Below are 16,176 nucleotides of genomic sequence, written 5' to 3'. Positions count from 1 at the left end.
AATGGACCTTCATTGCATCAATTGCAATGACTCTCACCCATCATACTTTTGTTTTTACTTTAAATGGTTTGAAGAAAAAGAGATGCAGCATATGAAGGCAATGAAAAACGTTACTTACCCTGAGGCTCGAAAATTGTTGTCCACCACTTCATCTTGGGTGTTTGCTGCTGCACTATGTTCCCCTACTGCAGTGGGAGTGCAGAAGGATCTCTCTGTGGTTGTAAAAGATTCGTGCTCAAACCAAATGAAAAGTCTTTTGACCTCCATGATTAAAAAGTTGATGAATCAATGTTAACACCTATCTCTATCCCTAACATTCATTCCAGCAAACCCCAAGATCCACTTCCGTTGGTTCTGGGTATGGGCATTTCCTTGGGTACATTGTCTTTTCCCACCTCAAGATGCAAATTGATCATTCATTCATGTCCTCAGTCTCTGGAATCCTTTTCCAATGACAAAGACTTGCCTAATCAACCCAGGACAGGATCCATGGAGGTCTCGAACGAAGACAATAAAGAAAAAAGACATGGTTCTCCATCCAATTTGCCTACAGATAAATTAAAAACACTGTGGCTTTCTGCACTTCCCCAGTTCAGAGCTTATGCACAGAGTCTCATGAACCTCCTCTACATGTCTGCCGTTTGCAACATCCCACCTAGGGGATGCTTTTTCAGAACAGACAATTTGCCATTGCTCCTTTTGGCTTTCATATCCAGGTGAAGTTGGATGAATTGGGCCTGTCCTTGGATAACATTGCTGTATCAACTGGTCAGCCCATCCCACCATGGCTTCTTACAATCTCCAAATGTGACCTACCTTTATGTCATACGAGAAAAGCAGATACTCCCGATTGGAAGTACTGCCTGTTATTTGCTGAACGTCTTTCGAACCATCCTACAACTCCTATCTATATGGATGGTTCAATATCAGGTGACTCTGTGGGCTCTGCCATGGTTTTTTGTGGTTAGGTGGTTGTGTGCTGACTACCCTCCACAGTTTCTGTGTTCATTGCTGAACTGTATGCCATTTCTCTTGCCCTGGATCACATTGAAACTAAGCAGTACTCGAACTGCACTACTTAATCACTTAGTTCTCTCCTGGCCCTGGAATATCTTCATATTAGTGCTCACTCTGTTCTCACCAATATTCAAAACCAACTAGCTCGATTCTCTTTAACGTCTACTTCTATTCAGTTTTTCTGGATACCAGGCCATGTTGGTATTTGTGGGAACGGGCTTGCTGACATCACAGCTAAATCATTCTGCTCTGGCAATATCACTGTTGTGGCTATCCCATGCATAGACTATGGTCCTGTAGTCAAGGCTCAGCTCCATGCCCATTGGTAGTCAACTTGGAGTGAAAAATGTGAAAACAAGCTTTTCCAAGTAAAACCCTCTATTGGACTTTGGCCATCTTTCTTCCATAAGTGTCAGAAGGAGGAAGTTGTCCTAAATAGACTATGCATTGGTCACAGTTCTTTAACTCATCGTTTTATTTTTTCTGGGACTGATGCACAAATTTGTTGTCCGTGTGTCACTCAGGTCACAGTAAGCCACATTTTACTGTCTTCCTGTCATTATGACTGTCAGTGATGGCACCATTTTAAATGTGTTTTGTCCCCAAGTTTATCCATAATGTTAGACAGTGTTTTTGGCGATGGTGACACTCTCCACCTTAGAAATGTTTTTTGTGTTTTAAAGGCTATTTAAGTTTTTTATTTTATAAATTATATATTAATGTGATTCCCTTTTAAGAATTAAAATACCTCTAGTTCAATTTGAAATTAGAAAATGGCTGTAACATCAAATAACTCGAAACCAGGATGGGAAAGGCCAACTTCAGATAACTAACGCTGCTGTTGGAACTACCCGTTAGTCATCCTGGCAAGTTATAATAATAACAATTTTGCTACAAGTCCTTTAAAACTTGTATTACTTTACTTTCTGAAAATGGTCATAACGTTGAATAACTCAAAATCAGGACTGGAAATCCCAACTTCAGGTGACTAATGCTGATTTTTGAATTTCCTGTTAGTCATCCTGGTGAGTTATGATAATTACAATTATGCTACAGAAAGTCCTTTACAACTTGTATTACTGTAGTTTTTCTTTCACCACTGTAGACTAGACATAAAAATTGGATTTATTGATATTTTACTTTAATTTTAATTTTGTACTGAATGTTTGGTGCAGATAACCTAGTTGCTTTGCATCATAAAACACCAAACCAAACAAACAACCAACTTATATTTTCATGTGTAAGCTTTCTTTAGTTCATTTTCTGCAGATTTAATCTTGTTCTTGTTGTCCTTTACCATTGTTCATCTTTTAATTTTTTCAGGATTTTTCTTAGTCTATCTGCCTCTTCTTTCCTTTGAGCCAATTTTGTGTGACCCATCTTTCAGCCCTTTTCACTTGATTGTTTGACCATGGTTTGCCAGTTTTTTACTCTTGCTGCTCTTCAATCAGCTTTATCTTTCACATTTTACATTCCCAGTTGATGTTTGGCTTTCTTTTTCAGTCCTTTTTATTTTGATCTTTCCTTCTTCACTGGCCTTCTTGTCCTACTTTCATGTTTAGCTGGGACTTTGTTGCAGTTTGCATGCTTTTTTGCAGGTTCTGTTCAATCCATTAATTTCACATTTATTGTTTTATCTTTATTCTCCTTTTGCTTTATTGTTGTCATTTGGATGTCTGTGCCTTTTATGTTTCCTATACTCTCTTTCACCACACTTCTTTTCTTTATGATGACCAGACATTTCTTCCTAACACTTCAGCTACTTTTCACATTTTATCATATTAAGTTCATCAGCTGTCTTACTTTCATATACTTCATTCTCACTTGCCCTTGGATGAGGCCCTTTGGGTTGGCACACAGATGATTCTGCACACAATTGCCTCCCTTTATCTTTGTCATCAGGCTGTTTCTTTTCCTAGGGTTTTGATTCACTCCATTTGTTGTTCTTTACTATATCTTTGAGAAGGGAAGTACATTTTTCTTTAATGAATACCTTTCTCCTTTTTGTTGGATCCCTCCAGTTGTCTGTTATTGCTTCCCAGAGAATGCATATTTCCCAAAATCTGCATTAGGTCAGGTGTAACTAAAACTGCTAAACCAGTTCACTCTACTGTTGTTCACTGTAAAACTGTGTGTTCCACAAGACCACAAGAGGTGTCCTTGTGGTGTACAGTTTTACTCACTTGTCTGATCCAGACTTTATTAATTCCTTGGCGTGTCATTGAAACACTAGCATCATGGAAGTAACAAGCCACTTTTTTGGCTTGTCCTCTTTTAAAAAAGGGTTTTACTGTCACTTGTTGCACTTGTGTCCAGTAAAAAATTTTTTTTCTCTGATCAGTCTGTTGGGGATCCTGATGTTTTCTTCAGGTCTTCCCAGAACAAATTGCCTCCCTCCCATGCAACTTATTGTTTTTTAGATACTGAGGTTTAGAAATCTTGGAGAATTCCCACTAGTTGGGTTTAGTGCAATGTGGTGAGAATAAGGTTTGTGGTGACTGTTAGTGCGGCATGGGTCATTTTTCACACAGCTAATGTAACCTTTTCCTACAGCCAGAACCTTTTCAGTAGGTTCAAGATGAGCACATACTGTATGGTCTGAACATGCCCTAACCACACTAAACATATTGAATCACAGGTAGTTGTTGGCTATATTTGTATTCCACTGATCCATGCAATATGTGTGGCTCTTTTGCATCTTTCCACTTTCATTTTGGACCAAGAATTTATCGGGGTTTGGAAAGATGTGGCCTTCCATTGATGTGTTCTTCTTGAGGCCCTGCTATCAGGTGTCACAGTCCCTGGACTTTCCCTTTGGGTTCTTTCTGAAGGTGCTCATCCAGGTTTAAATGTTGCACCAGAACCTCTACTACTTCAGTAGTTCTTGGCATGGATGTGAGATATCATCTTTTAAGTATAAGAAGATTTTTACTTTTAAGGAAAAACAAAATAGAAGTGAGTATTTCAGGTGGGGACATGCAGAGGAATATCTTAGCATTAGAATTAGGTAGGTGTTAGCTCAAGGCTAATGTTATGCAAATCTCTTAGGCATAAAGATAGCAATTATGTGTAAAGCAGTATCTGTTAGAAATATATTTCAATACAGGAAAATGTTAACTTTTTTTTATTGTTGATCAGTAAATTCCATTTTACATATCCAGTGAATTTCTACTTGATTGTTTTTTGGTTTTTTTTTCATGCCATATTTCTTTTGATACTTTATTTTGCCAGTTGCAGTATTTATCTCTTCTGGCTATAAATTGTGAAAAAACAGCAAAAACTGACAAAGATTTATCAGTAACCTACATCCTGACCTTTCACAATTCCATCACCATTACATTTGTCAAACTAGATCAATTTATATTTAATAAACCCAATTTCTTTTCATAAATAATAAGTTCTTTTATTCATTGTTTACAATTGGTTGAAAATACATTAAATCTGTTATTTATAATTTGATCGTGACCAAGAATTTGATTAGCGAAAATATGTTTACTTAACTTGTTGGTGCTGTTGTGAGAGAACTGGTAATAGGTTACTGATAAATCACTTTTCAACATATATTTTTTATATATATACAGTTTGTAACTGAAAATGGTGAATAATGCCATTGGATAAATAAAATGGGATTGTAATTGAAATTTAAAAATAGTAGGAAGTATTTTTAATAATGATAAATCACTTATGCAAGGGTGATTACACAGAAACCTTTTGGGAATAAAACAACATGTACACCAAACACGAAGATTTGTTCTTCTTATTGTATCTTCCCTTTCATAAATTAATCTGTAACTATTGTGAAAGTCAAGACTATGTTGTTTTTATGATAGTCATTAAAAGGTAAAATTACAGCAGATTTATAATTTGTATACTAAACCTCACAGTCAATGTTTATTGTGAGTTTAATCTCTGGTAAAAGTTGGAAGGTAACATAATTGTAGACCACTGTACAATGCAAAAGCCCTGTAAAAGCTAAAGGCATAATTTTAGCTTACTCACTTTTAAAAATTGCTGTGCATAATGACCAAAATAAGGAATAAAATCAGTTTTGTTTTGGCACTCAGAAAGTAAAGATTGAAATTCTAATTGAACTGCTTTCACTTGAGAAGTTGAAGCAATAACTCAGTCATATATTTTAAGCATAAGATATGATGTGACACTTGTAAGTAGTATTTTTTTTTACACTTTTCAGTTATAAGTACATCAGTACTTATTGTAATGTTCACAGTCTAAATATTGTAAATTTGTAATTATAACGTATGTTTATCCACAAAAGATACTTTTGATTGGTATGAAACCATATTATTGGGTTTTTTAAACAACAAATTTAACAACATAATGATGTTGATCTACAGAGAAAGAAAAACTTTATAATTGGCTGTTAAATTATTTCCTCCTTTGCCTTTAAAAGTAAATAATATGAGCATGCTAAATTTGAGAATTTAGTTCACCATTTTGCAGTGAACAAGCAGTGAATCAATTGTGTGAGTACATCAAACTCCAAAGTAAAACAGACTCTTGATATAAGGATACTTGTTCCATTGGACTAATTTTCATGTTTATAACAAGTTTGAATGTAGTTTCTTACTTGTCTTGGGCTGTTGAGTTACTGTTGATGTTAAGCACATTAAAAACACCTATGCGAAGCTGAAATTTGTTGATTAGTGGCAGCTGCATTTGATTACTTAGAATTATTAAGTAATTATAATTTGGATTTAAAAGTTTGTATGCAAAAGCTTAACTGTTTGTTTCAGTTAGTGGTAATTAATTATACAATGTAGAATTGTTATATTTTTTTAATTAACAGGGAAGAACAAAACAGTAAAAGTAATTCTTATATAATACAATATACACCCTTGTGCAAATTATTTGAAACAAGACGGAAAATTACGATTTTTTCAATTTTTTGCATTTTATTTCTGAGAATCCAAAAAATTACTCACAAATTAATACATGATATGACCACCTTTATTTTTCAGAAGATCATTAATCTGTTTTGGCATCGAGTCCACGTGTTGACTGCAATCTTTACTAATATTTGGATTGCGGTACCACACCTCAATTATGGCCTCAATTAGCTTATCTTTTATAGTACAGTCTTTTCCATGAAGTCTTTCTTTACAAATCACCAAAAGATTTTCAATAAGATTTAAGTCTGGAGAGTTTCCAGGCCAGTCCAGCACCTTTATTTGCATTGTAGTCATAAAATTCTTCACAATTTTTCAATGTGTGGCACGGAGTTAGATCTTGCTGAAAAATGCCAGATTCATCTGGAAATCTCTTTTTTAATTTTGGAACTACTCTTCTCTGCAAAACTTTGATGTACTTTGGTCCTTGTATCATACCTCCTACGATATGTAAGACTCCGATGCCATAGTAGTTGAAAAAGCCCCAAAACATCTTCTTTAAGGGATCTTTTACAAACTGATTGATGTGAGATTTTCAAAGTTTCTCACCTGGAGATCTGCGAACATGCAGACTTCTTTGACCCTGTACGAAGAAATGAGTCTTGTCACTGAATAACTTCTTCCTCCATTGTTCTTGCATCAAGTTCTTGTATTTCAGACCCCATTGATACCGTTTTTTTCTTCATTGAGTTGGTAAGAAGTTGTTTTTGATTGGTCTCCTTGCCCTTCTAACACAATTTCGAATGATGTAATATTCCTCAAAATTTCGTCATATATCCCAAAAATAGATCAACTGAACTGCAAAACACAGCTAATGATGCCGTCTGTGTAAAAAAATGACTATTAAAGGAAATCGGTGGGTCAAGCGAGCCTACGCCGGCTGCTATGCTCAAAATATTGTAAAATGACCATTTGTTTCAATTAATTTGCACAAAGGTGTAGGTAAGTCTACTCAGCTGAAAAATAAATCACAGAATTTTATACTTAACACACCAGATGTTTAGGGTGTATCAAATGTGGGTAGATTTATAATTTTTGGTGTTTTTCTTTTATAGTCTCTCTTCCACTTGCCAGTTTTTAGGAGGTTAGTTCTACATTTTTCACCAAAGATAGATTGGGAAAGTGATACTCAAAATACAGTGGTAAGTGTCAGGTTTGTTTGTAAGTTATTTTTATAGATTTGACTCTTTTTGAATTGAGTAAAATTGTCTGTCTAGTAGAAAGTATAATCGTGTAATGACCTTCTGAGTTGTGTAAAGGTTAAAGGTGCCTCTGTAAAGGTCTTTTTACCTGCAGTTACTTTTACTGCATTCGAGTTGATATCACTGAATGTTTTGTGTGTTGCCCTAAAAAATTTCAACTACCTCATCATACCTCAAAATCTTTGGGGTACAAGCTGCTTAAAGTTAGAAAACAGTTTAGCACCTTCTCTCAATCAATTATGAGACTTTCACATCATCATTACAACTTTCATTTCACAGCTTTCAAGAAAGAGACATGAACTGCAAGAATTACTCAGCTTTTACATGTTTTTCATGGAAAGATTTATTTTGGGATTAAAAAAATGTGCAATGTACATGTAAACAATAATTTTAACATGAGGTTTGTCAAAAATAACATTGCAGCATCCTTATTGTATTGTATGTGAGCATTTACTACCATAAAGAAGCTTTCTTTAACTTTTTTTCTCTCTTCAGAAATCAGAACTGAGAAGTCATTACTAAAAGCAGTACAAACATGAAAACAACTGATTGTAAATTTATAATAAATGAAATAAACCATATATACTGTGTAGAAAATGTCTGTTTGTTTACTTTACTGAACTGAAAACAAATTGTTTCTTTTAGTGCCTGCTTGTCAAAGTCAGCATGATGTGCAGGAAAATACTTGGAACTCACTCCTGCATAATTTAAGTGGAATACAATTCCAAGTGACAAAAATTGCCTTGTGGAAACCAGCCTTTAAATGTACAGTTTATAATAGAGTTATTATGTGAATTAAAATGGCATAAGTGAGACTAAACTAGCAAATTTAGTTAATTCTTAATGTAGTTTTCAAAACATTAGAAACAAAGTACACTGAGATTCCGTTATTCGTTGCATTGCTCTGAATTATTTCATTCTCAGAGTGTTCATCAATTATTACCCATGTATTACCAACATTGCCTTGTTTCATTAGTAAAGCTTTCCAACATCATTGATTACCTTTCTAGTTTACTACCAATATTTTTGAAATAATGCCATTTTGTTTCATTACTTGTGTTAACATTGTTGGGCTACTTTACCAGGTGTTGTATTTACTAATTACTGTACAGCAATATACTACCAACTTGTGTGAAACAATGTTGCCATGTTTTGTTTCTAGAACATGCTAGGGTTATCGGACTAATTTACTGAGTGGAGTGTGATATGTCATCCACTGGCCACGACGATGTTGAATCTAAGCGTATTGTGTTCATGTGCAATTATTTCAAAACCTTGTTTTCTCTGTTGCAGAAAAGCCTGGTTTCAGTCCTTTTCAATATGGCTTAAAAGCAATCACTAAGTGATAGTAAAGCACCTCTTGTCAAGAAGCCCAGGGAAATAATTAACTTTAGCATTGAACTGTTTTGTTTTTTATTTTTCTCATATGCCTGTTTTGTATTGTACAGTGTAGTTAAAAAGCCATATTACACTCTTTAAAAATGTTATTCAAGAGTGGACCAAAATTTGTCATAAATGTACGTTACACTTTCATATGAAGATTTGTTGCTTAATGTTGTTTCAGATATATGTCCCACTTTCATGTAAAGATTTTGTTGCTTATTGTTGTTTTAGATATATGTCCCATTTTCATTTAAAGATTGTGTTGTTTAACATTGTTTCAGATATATGTCCCACTTTCAAGGAATGTATCACAGCATACATAACAAGGATCCTCTGTATAAATGTTCATTGATCCATTTAGTTATGAAAGATTAAATATGCTTAATACACTACACAAAGTTGAAGGATTATCAGATGTTTAATATTGTGGTTACAAAGCAAGACCACTGTTATAAAATGTCAGTCAGTCATCAGTTCATTATTGTGAAAGTCGGGTATCTGTTGATCAGATATGTGATCTGAAATATAAATGGTTGATTGTTTTGCATACGCTGTACTTAGTGACATCACACAAACGTTTTTCCTTTTTACTCATCAGTTTGGTAGGTATGTTACAGATCATCATTGCTTCAAGTTGTTCATAAAACATGGAAAAATGCTAAAAAGACATTTGAATGATTCTCTCATGTGTATAACAGTCATCCTAACAAAACCAACCAATAATAGCATGATGTTGTAAATTGTCCAAAATGTCATTAGTAAAATTTGGTGATGCTTCCAAAACAATGGTATATTTGCTTAAACACTTGGATTGGGACAGAATATTATCTGTAACACAAGTACCTTACCATTATTTATCATATATGCCTTACTTTGATTATACAGAATTTACTGCAACACTGAATCGGATGCTTTAGTTGCACATGAATGATGTATTTGAGAATGGCCAATTAGAAACAAAACTTGGTAAGACCAACCTGTTAGTGTGACATCTAGTGAGGGACTTCTACTTACAGCAAAAAACCAAACAATTTATGTGTAATATACAAAGATCATGCCCATTAGACCAATGGCTTGTTAAGAAAATTTTTTGCAAGTAGTGTATGCACTCATGAAGTGAGGTATTAAAATCCAGTCAGACTTTTCTTAATGGAACGTGGTGCATAAGATGATGTTGAAAGTATGGTGTGGATAGTAATAAGCGTTGCCAGAGGCATAAAACTCTTCATCCTTTCAAGTAGTAGTACTTTTTTTTCTGATAGATCGTTTAGGCTGAGTGTTCATGATAAATAAAATGGATGGAGTGGCACACACCTGTTGTAGACGAAAAACAAGTCTAGAGGATGACGTTTTGGAAGTCTTCCATCATTCATCTTCAGCATCTCAAGATGTTGCATGTTTTCGGAACCACATCTTACATCCTATGACCCTTTGATAAAGTGTCATATGCTGGTGGTATGATTGATACCACTATTCAAGACCATACTAAACTAGTCAACACATTTCTTGAAGAAGAGTTTTATGGAATGAAATAACCAGTGTGCTCATCACACTTCATGTGTGTTGAGTGCATGCAGAACACACTTTAGAGAAATACTTTCTCTTTGTCAAGTGACTAGACTTTCAAAACATCCCCAGAAAAGTGGTAAAGAATATCTCAAGACCATATAAATATGTTGACTTTAAGCATGTAGTATTGGTGTCAGGTTGTTCACAAGTTGAACACTTGATGTTAAATCGATATGTAGTGAACTGTGGGGATGTCAGAAACCAAGCTCTACCCAATGTTCACATATAATCATAGGCTGGATAACTTTTTTTTTTTTTCATTTTAGATTGTACTGTAGGCCTGTTTTTGTAAAATGTTAGCTGATGGCATGACTCCTATCATTTTGTGCCATTAGCTCTTCTGAAATATTATATATGGGAGGTATCATTTGTTGTGAGCTGTGTCTGTACTTTATAACAGAATGATGTAACAAATCATGGAGTGGTAATTAAAATAATAAATTCTCTTAGGACTCACTGAGTACAGAAAAGCTTAAAAGTGCTTGTTTAGTATCTTACATAGTTTATACCAGAGTACTATCAACTTTAAAATTGTAATGGTTGATGATTGTATTGTATGATTTGTGTATAGTTCACTCAGTAATGAAAAGTTCCCAGTTTAATATGTTATAAAGTCTATAGTAGAGTAACATGTGAAGCATTAAAGGGCAATAATTAGTAATTAGAATCCTCTAACAACTCATAGGATAGTCAAAACATTATTTGCCTGTTTCATACATCATATAGTAAAGGATAGTGATCTAACAGCATACATTACTCATTTTTCTATATCTTGGTTGTTTGCAGATCATTAATGTGTTAAAATGAGAGTTATGGAAAAGTTATACTTTTTGGAAAATTTAAAGAAAGGCAAAATTGTTGTGTTGAATAATATTTCTGATCTGCATCTTGGAGATGTTCTTAAAATTTCAATTGAATACCTGTATGCAGTTCTTCAAATCACAGTTTTAAAGATATTTTCATTCAGTTCCTTGTCTTTGATCAGGATTTAACTACTGCATTAAGTCACAAAGAAGAATGTTTGATGAAGTATGGATACTTACTTTCATAACAGTATTCAGATATTCATAAATTATTTTAATGTAAATTCAGTATGAATTAATGCGTAATCTTTTCCATATTAATTAAGTTTTATGTAAAGGTTGTAGAAAGTGAAAGGAGTGATCATACTTGCATGTGAATTTTCTTTTTTTAATTCCAGGATAACAGAATACTTGTATTTCTACATAAAATATAAAAATATCCTGATTTTGGTATTTTATCATTTATGTAACAACTGATGTAACACTTGGAAGTTTGTTAGACTCCATTAATTTGCCCATGATGGTCTCATTGCTTATCCCTTTACAAAGTCCTATTCCTCAGGTAGTAGCAATTTTGATGATAGATGGTACAGAATTCAAGCTAGATTGTCCATGTGGCAAATTCTGTAAGACAGAACTGAACCTTTTTATTTGAAATGCCACAGGAAAGATTATGAATGTTGTAGTGTTGAATCAAAACAAATTACATGTAAATGATCTAAATCTTATTGAAAACTGTGAGATGGTGTGAACAGGAATGAAAGATAAACGTAAAGGTAATTTCAGTTTTCACCCTTAGGATGCATTATGAAGCTATTTAATGTTATATTCTGCATGAAAAATGCATTAAAGTGAACACTTGGAAATTAATAATGCCTAAGTCTTGTAATCGTGTTCTTGAAAATTTAGTTGAAAGAAGCTTAACACTGCATGTTTTTGAATTGTTTAATTTTTTGCTTCTTTTTGTTATGTGGACAAATTGAAGAATTGAAGTTCTGGACCAAAAACAAATTCACAAAAAGTGGTAGATTATAAGTTATTGATGTTCTGTAATACAAGTGTGAATACATTACAGGATAGTTGTTCTGAGGTTCTGTAATGCAGTTATAAACACATATCAGGATATATGTTGTGGAGTTCTGTGATACAGTTATTAATTTAATTTAAGAAAGATGTATTGATGCTCTGTGAGGCAATTGTTAATACATTTCAGGATAGACGGAATCTTGAATTTATGCGTGAGTTAAGAAAACTGTTTGGTTTGATGGTGGCTAGTAAGAGAAAATATGTAGATCCTTCTGAAGCTCTGGATGTGCTACGTGAAGCATTTCCAAATAGTAGCAGTACAGACAGTCAACAGGTATGTGGTGCCCCAGAACATGTAATAGTTATAATAACAAAGTGTAGAACAACCAAACTACATGCACTGTTTAACTTAAATTATCCTATTTCTAGCTGGGAATGTAAGTAATCATTAACAGTTGATATTATATGGAATAATTACTAACCAGTTGTTTTTGTCTTATGTGAATTTTCAAAAAAACAAGACGCATTAATGTAATTCAAAAAATAGATGTACGTAATTTTGTGCAGAGAGGTGTTATTTCAGAAAAAAATTTAAAATATTTAAGAAATATTTTCACTTAAAACTTATCACACTAAACCTTAGTTATCAAGATTTTCTTTTGTTGGTGCATAGGTTATTATTATTGTTTGTTGTAGAACATAGGTTATTATTGTTTGTTGTAGGACACAGGTTATTATTTTTGTTTGTTGTAGGACACAGGTTATTATTTTTGTTTGTTGTAGGACACAGGTTATTATTATTGTTTGTTGTAGAACATAGGTTATTATTATTGTTTGTTGTAGAACATAGGTTATTATTATTGTTTGTTGTAGAATATAGGTTATTATTTTTGTTGTAGGACACAGGTTATTATTATTGTTTGTTGTAGAATTTAGGTTTATTATTGTTTGTTGTAGAATTTAGGTTTATTATTGTTTGTTGTAGAATTTAGGTTTATTATTGTTTGTTGTAGAATTTAGGTTTATTATTGTTTGTTGTAGAATTTAGGTTTATCATTGTTGTAGAATTTAGGTTTATCATTGATAGTTGTAGAATTTATGTTTATCATTGTTTGTTGTAGAACAGGTTATTATTGTTTGTTGTAGAACAGGTTATTATTGTTTGTTGTAGAACATAGGTTATTATTATTGTTTGTTGTAGAATTTAGGTTATTATTGTTTGTTGTAGAACATAGGTTATTATTATTGTTTGTTGTAGAACATAGGTTATTATTGTTTGTTGTAGGACACAGGTTATTATTATTGTTTGTTGTAGATCATAGGTTATTATTGTTTGTTATAACACATTTGTTAGCTAATTTTTTAGAATAAAGATTGAAAAGAAGCTCAATTATGATTGTTATTTTTTAGTCACACCAGTTTCATAAATGTGGAGTATTTGTGTGCATTTTAATCTAATTTTTGTGATAAAACTGTCCAATAGTCATTTGATTCAGTGTACTACTAAACTATTTAATCTTTACTTGGTAAATAGATATAAGTGTTTCCATGGTATAATTAGAAGGGAAAATTACCTTGAGTATTAATAATATACAAAATGGTCACAAAAATGATATAAAACTTTTAATATTTTGAACATTTAAATTAACATTTCATGTTGTTGATTGTGTCAGAAGTGTTTTAATTTCTGTTGAGTGTGATGAGCTCAATTAAATGTGAAGTTTAACTTTTTTATCATCCTGTATTTTGTTTAAACAAAAATTTTGATTTTTGTTTTCATTATTCTGTAGGATGCTAGTGAATTTACTCACAAGTTATTAGACTGGTTAGAAGATGCTTTCAAACTGGATTCTTCACTGCACCTGGATTCTTGTCAAGAAGAGTGAGTAAAAGAGAGACTTTTATGGTTTTCATGTCACACATATCCTAAGACTAACTGTGTTCATCTTGAGCTTTTTCTTTGTTTCAGATATAGAATACTAAAACAATTTTTAGAAATATACATTGTGGTCCAAAATTATCTTTCCTATTTCATAATTTAATAATTAACTAAATAAAATACAACCTTGTAGTTTTCATTATCTTGTAGCCCAACTGAAACAGTTGTTATTGACATATCAGTAGACTTGTACGTGTTCACTATTAGTGGGTCTTAACACGTCTAACCGATATTTGATTTCTGTCCATGTTTGATATAACATGTTCACAGTTACAGTGGCGATGGCATCCATCATCTTGATGTATGATATGTGATATTTTTAATCTAATTTTCATACTTCTTTCCTGTACTGTAATTACACTACACATCAGTCACTGAGTTGGTCTCTGCAAACCAAATGATGATTACCATTTTACAGGGTTATGTTACTCGTTGTAAAAAACAAAACATACAAACAAACAAAAGCATGACACAGAAACTGTTTGAGTTGGGCTTCAAACTACTAAAAACTGCATGGTTTATATCCTTGGTTATTTAATTACTAAATTTTGAAATAGTAAAAACTACCCTATTTAATCCCACAGGATGTGAACGATTTAAAAAGAAATGAATAATTTTAGGATTAAATATAGCATAAAATACAGATGTAGCAAGAACAACAACAAAGAAATGAAGTTGAAATATCAATTACATTAGCATCAATTTTACATTATTTTCGCTTTTTCCACATGCAAGGTCTTATGTCTTTTGTGTTATTGTTCATTGACATAATATTTTCTGTCATACTTTCTGTAACCCCAAGAAATTGTGAAATTGGATACACAACATGTTTATTTTGTTAAAGTTAAGCAGCAGTTTAGAACTACTGAAGCTCATGTGAAGTTGTTGATAATGTCTGTGCTTGTATGATACTTATCTCTTTTATCTCAGTGCATCACCAACTGATCAGAATTCATCCCATTGTCAAAATCCCATGTTGAACCTTTTTTATGGACATTACAGGTCTGAAGGACTTAATGAAGGTGAGTGTTGGTTAGAGCAAGGTACTTTTTCATATGCTTAAGAATATGGTAATCATTATAGTTTAATTACAAGTGTTGAATTTTTCATTATATTGGGAACAACTGCATAAATATTTGAACATAACCATTGGATTTTATTATCACAACTAGTAAAACACAGTAGAAGAAGTTTCAGTGTAGCCATTGTCTTATCATATTTTTTAAATAATATAGTTGTAAAAGTTTCAACATAACCATTGGTTTTTTCCATATTTTAGAATGTTACAGTAGTAAAAGTTTCAATATAATCATTTTTTGACAGATTTTATAACAATATGGTAATAAAAATGTATTTACCACTTTGTATGGGATTGTTGGAAAAAAGGACTTTTGATTATGTGCGATACGAATGTCAGTCATTAACATCTTGAGCAGTTTTCTGGTTATAGGCAGTGCAGTAAGATGAAAGCATAATCAATAACATGGTTGTTGTTTCTAGTGACTTATAAGAATGGTTTGTTAATTGCTGTCCTGATGTTGGCCTGATGAAGTAAGTCTTACTAACTGGACAGTTTCACAGTTTGTCATGAATACATGACACAAATGCTAAACTGAATGCATAAATTTCTTTCTGCACTTTTCTCATTAATTGAGTCAAAATAATGAGTTTTTTTTTCATATATTCTGAAAAAATATTGAATAATGTTAAGTTTTCTTGAAATACCAAAACTTAACTGGCTTGGCCTTGTAGATTTGCTCTTGGTTTGTGTAATGAATCTCTCTCCCAACCAGTTGTAAGCACCCATGTTTATAAGTTACACATATTATTTTTCCCTTTGTGATATCCTGTTGTATATATTTTTTTCCAGCTTTGAGCAGCATTTTTGGTAAAACTGTTGATCAGAGACTTCATCATTTATGTTGACAGATTTGTGTGACTTTTGTTTTCATGGTAAACTTATTTTGGTTCGTTGTTTTCCTGTATTTTTGGCTTGCTGTGGCCATTTGTTTAGGTTGTTTGACTCACAATTTGTAGATTACAGAATTCAAAACTGTCACTGGACATGCAGTGAGAGTGTTATAATATGATGGTTATTGTAACTGTTCACTGGTTAAAAATGTAGCCCAAAAAGTGATGATGAGTAGTTGCCTTCCTATAGTCTATCACATCAAAATTAGAGATAGGTAATGCAGATAGGCCTCAAGTTGCTTTGTGCAAAACCTAGCAAACAGACAAACATTTTTCATTATTTTGTTTTATGTTTATCTTTATGGAAGAAAAAAACTTCAAATGCTTAATTTTATCTCTTTCTTTTTTACTGAGTTGTG

At 32.7% G+C, this 16,176-nt stretch overlaps 1 protein-coding gene across 3 annotated transcripts in view; it reads left to right on the top strand.

The window, feature by feature from the left end:
* LOC143255383 (ubiquitin carboxyl-terminal hydrolase 25-like) overlaps positions 1-16,176 on the top strand; it is a 57,251-nt gene that overhangs the window by 16,053 nt on the left and 25,022 nt on the right. For 2 of the 3 annotated variants that reach the window (XM_076510953.1, XM_076510952.1), the window contains exons 5-8: positions 6,980-7,066; positions 12,095-12,241; positions 13,698-13,789; positions 14,777-14,868. In XM_076510953.1, the coding sequence (XP_076367068.1) occupies positions 6,980-7,066; positions 12,095-12,241; positions 13,698-13,789; positions 14,777-14,868 (418 nt within the window). Of the gene's footprint in view, positions 1-6,979; positions 7,067-7,771; positions 7,892-12,094; positions 12,242-13,697; positions 13,790-14,776; positions 14,869-16,176 lie in introns of those variants that run through there. The other variant, XM_076510954.1, reaches the window with a different exon arrangement.

The sequence above is a fragment of the Tachypleus tridentatus genome, chromosome 7, assembly GCF_004210375.1.
Source record: "Tachypleus tridentatus isolate NWPU-2018 chromosome 7, ASM421037v1, whole genome shotgun sequence".
Lineage (NCBI taxonomy): Eukaryota > Metazoa > Arthropoda > Merostomata > Xiphosura > Limulidae > Tachypleus > Tachypleus tridentatus.
The sequence above is the reverse complement of the archived record's forward strand: the minus strand, read 5'-3'. Positions and strand labels throughout refer to the sequence as shown.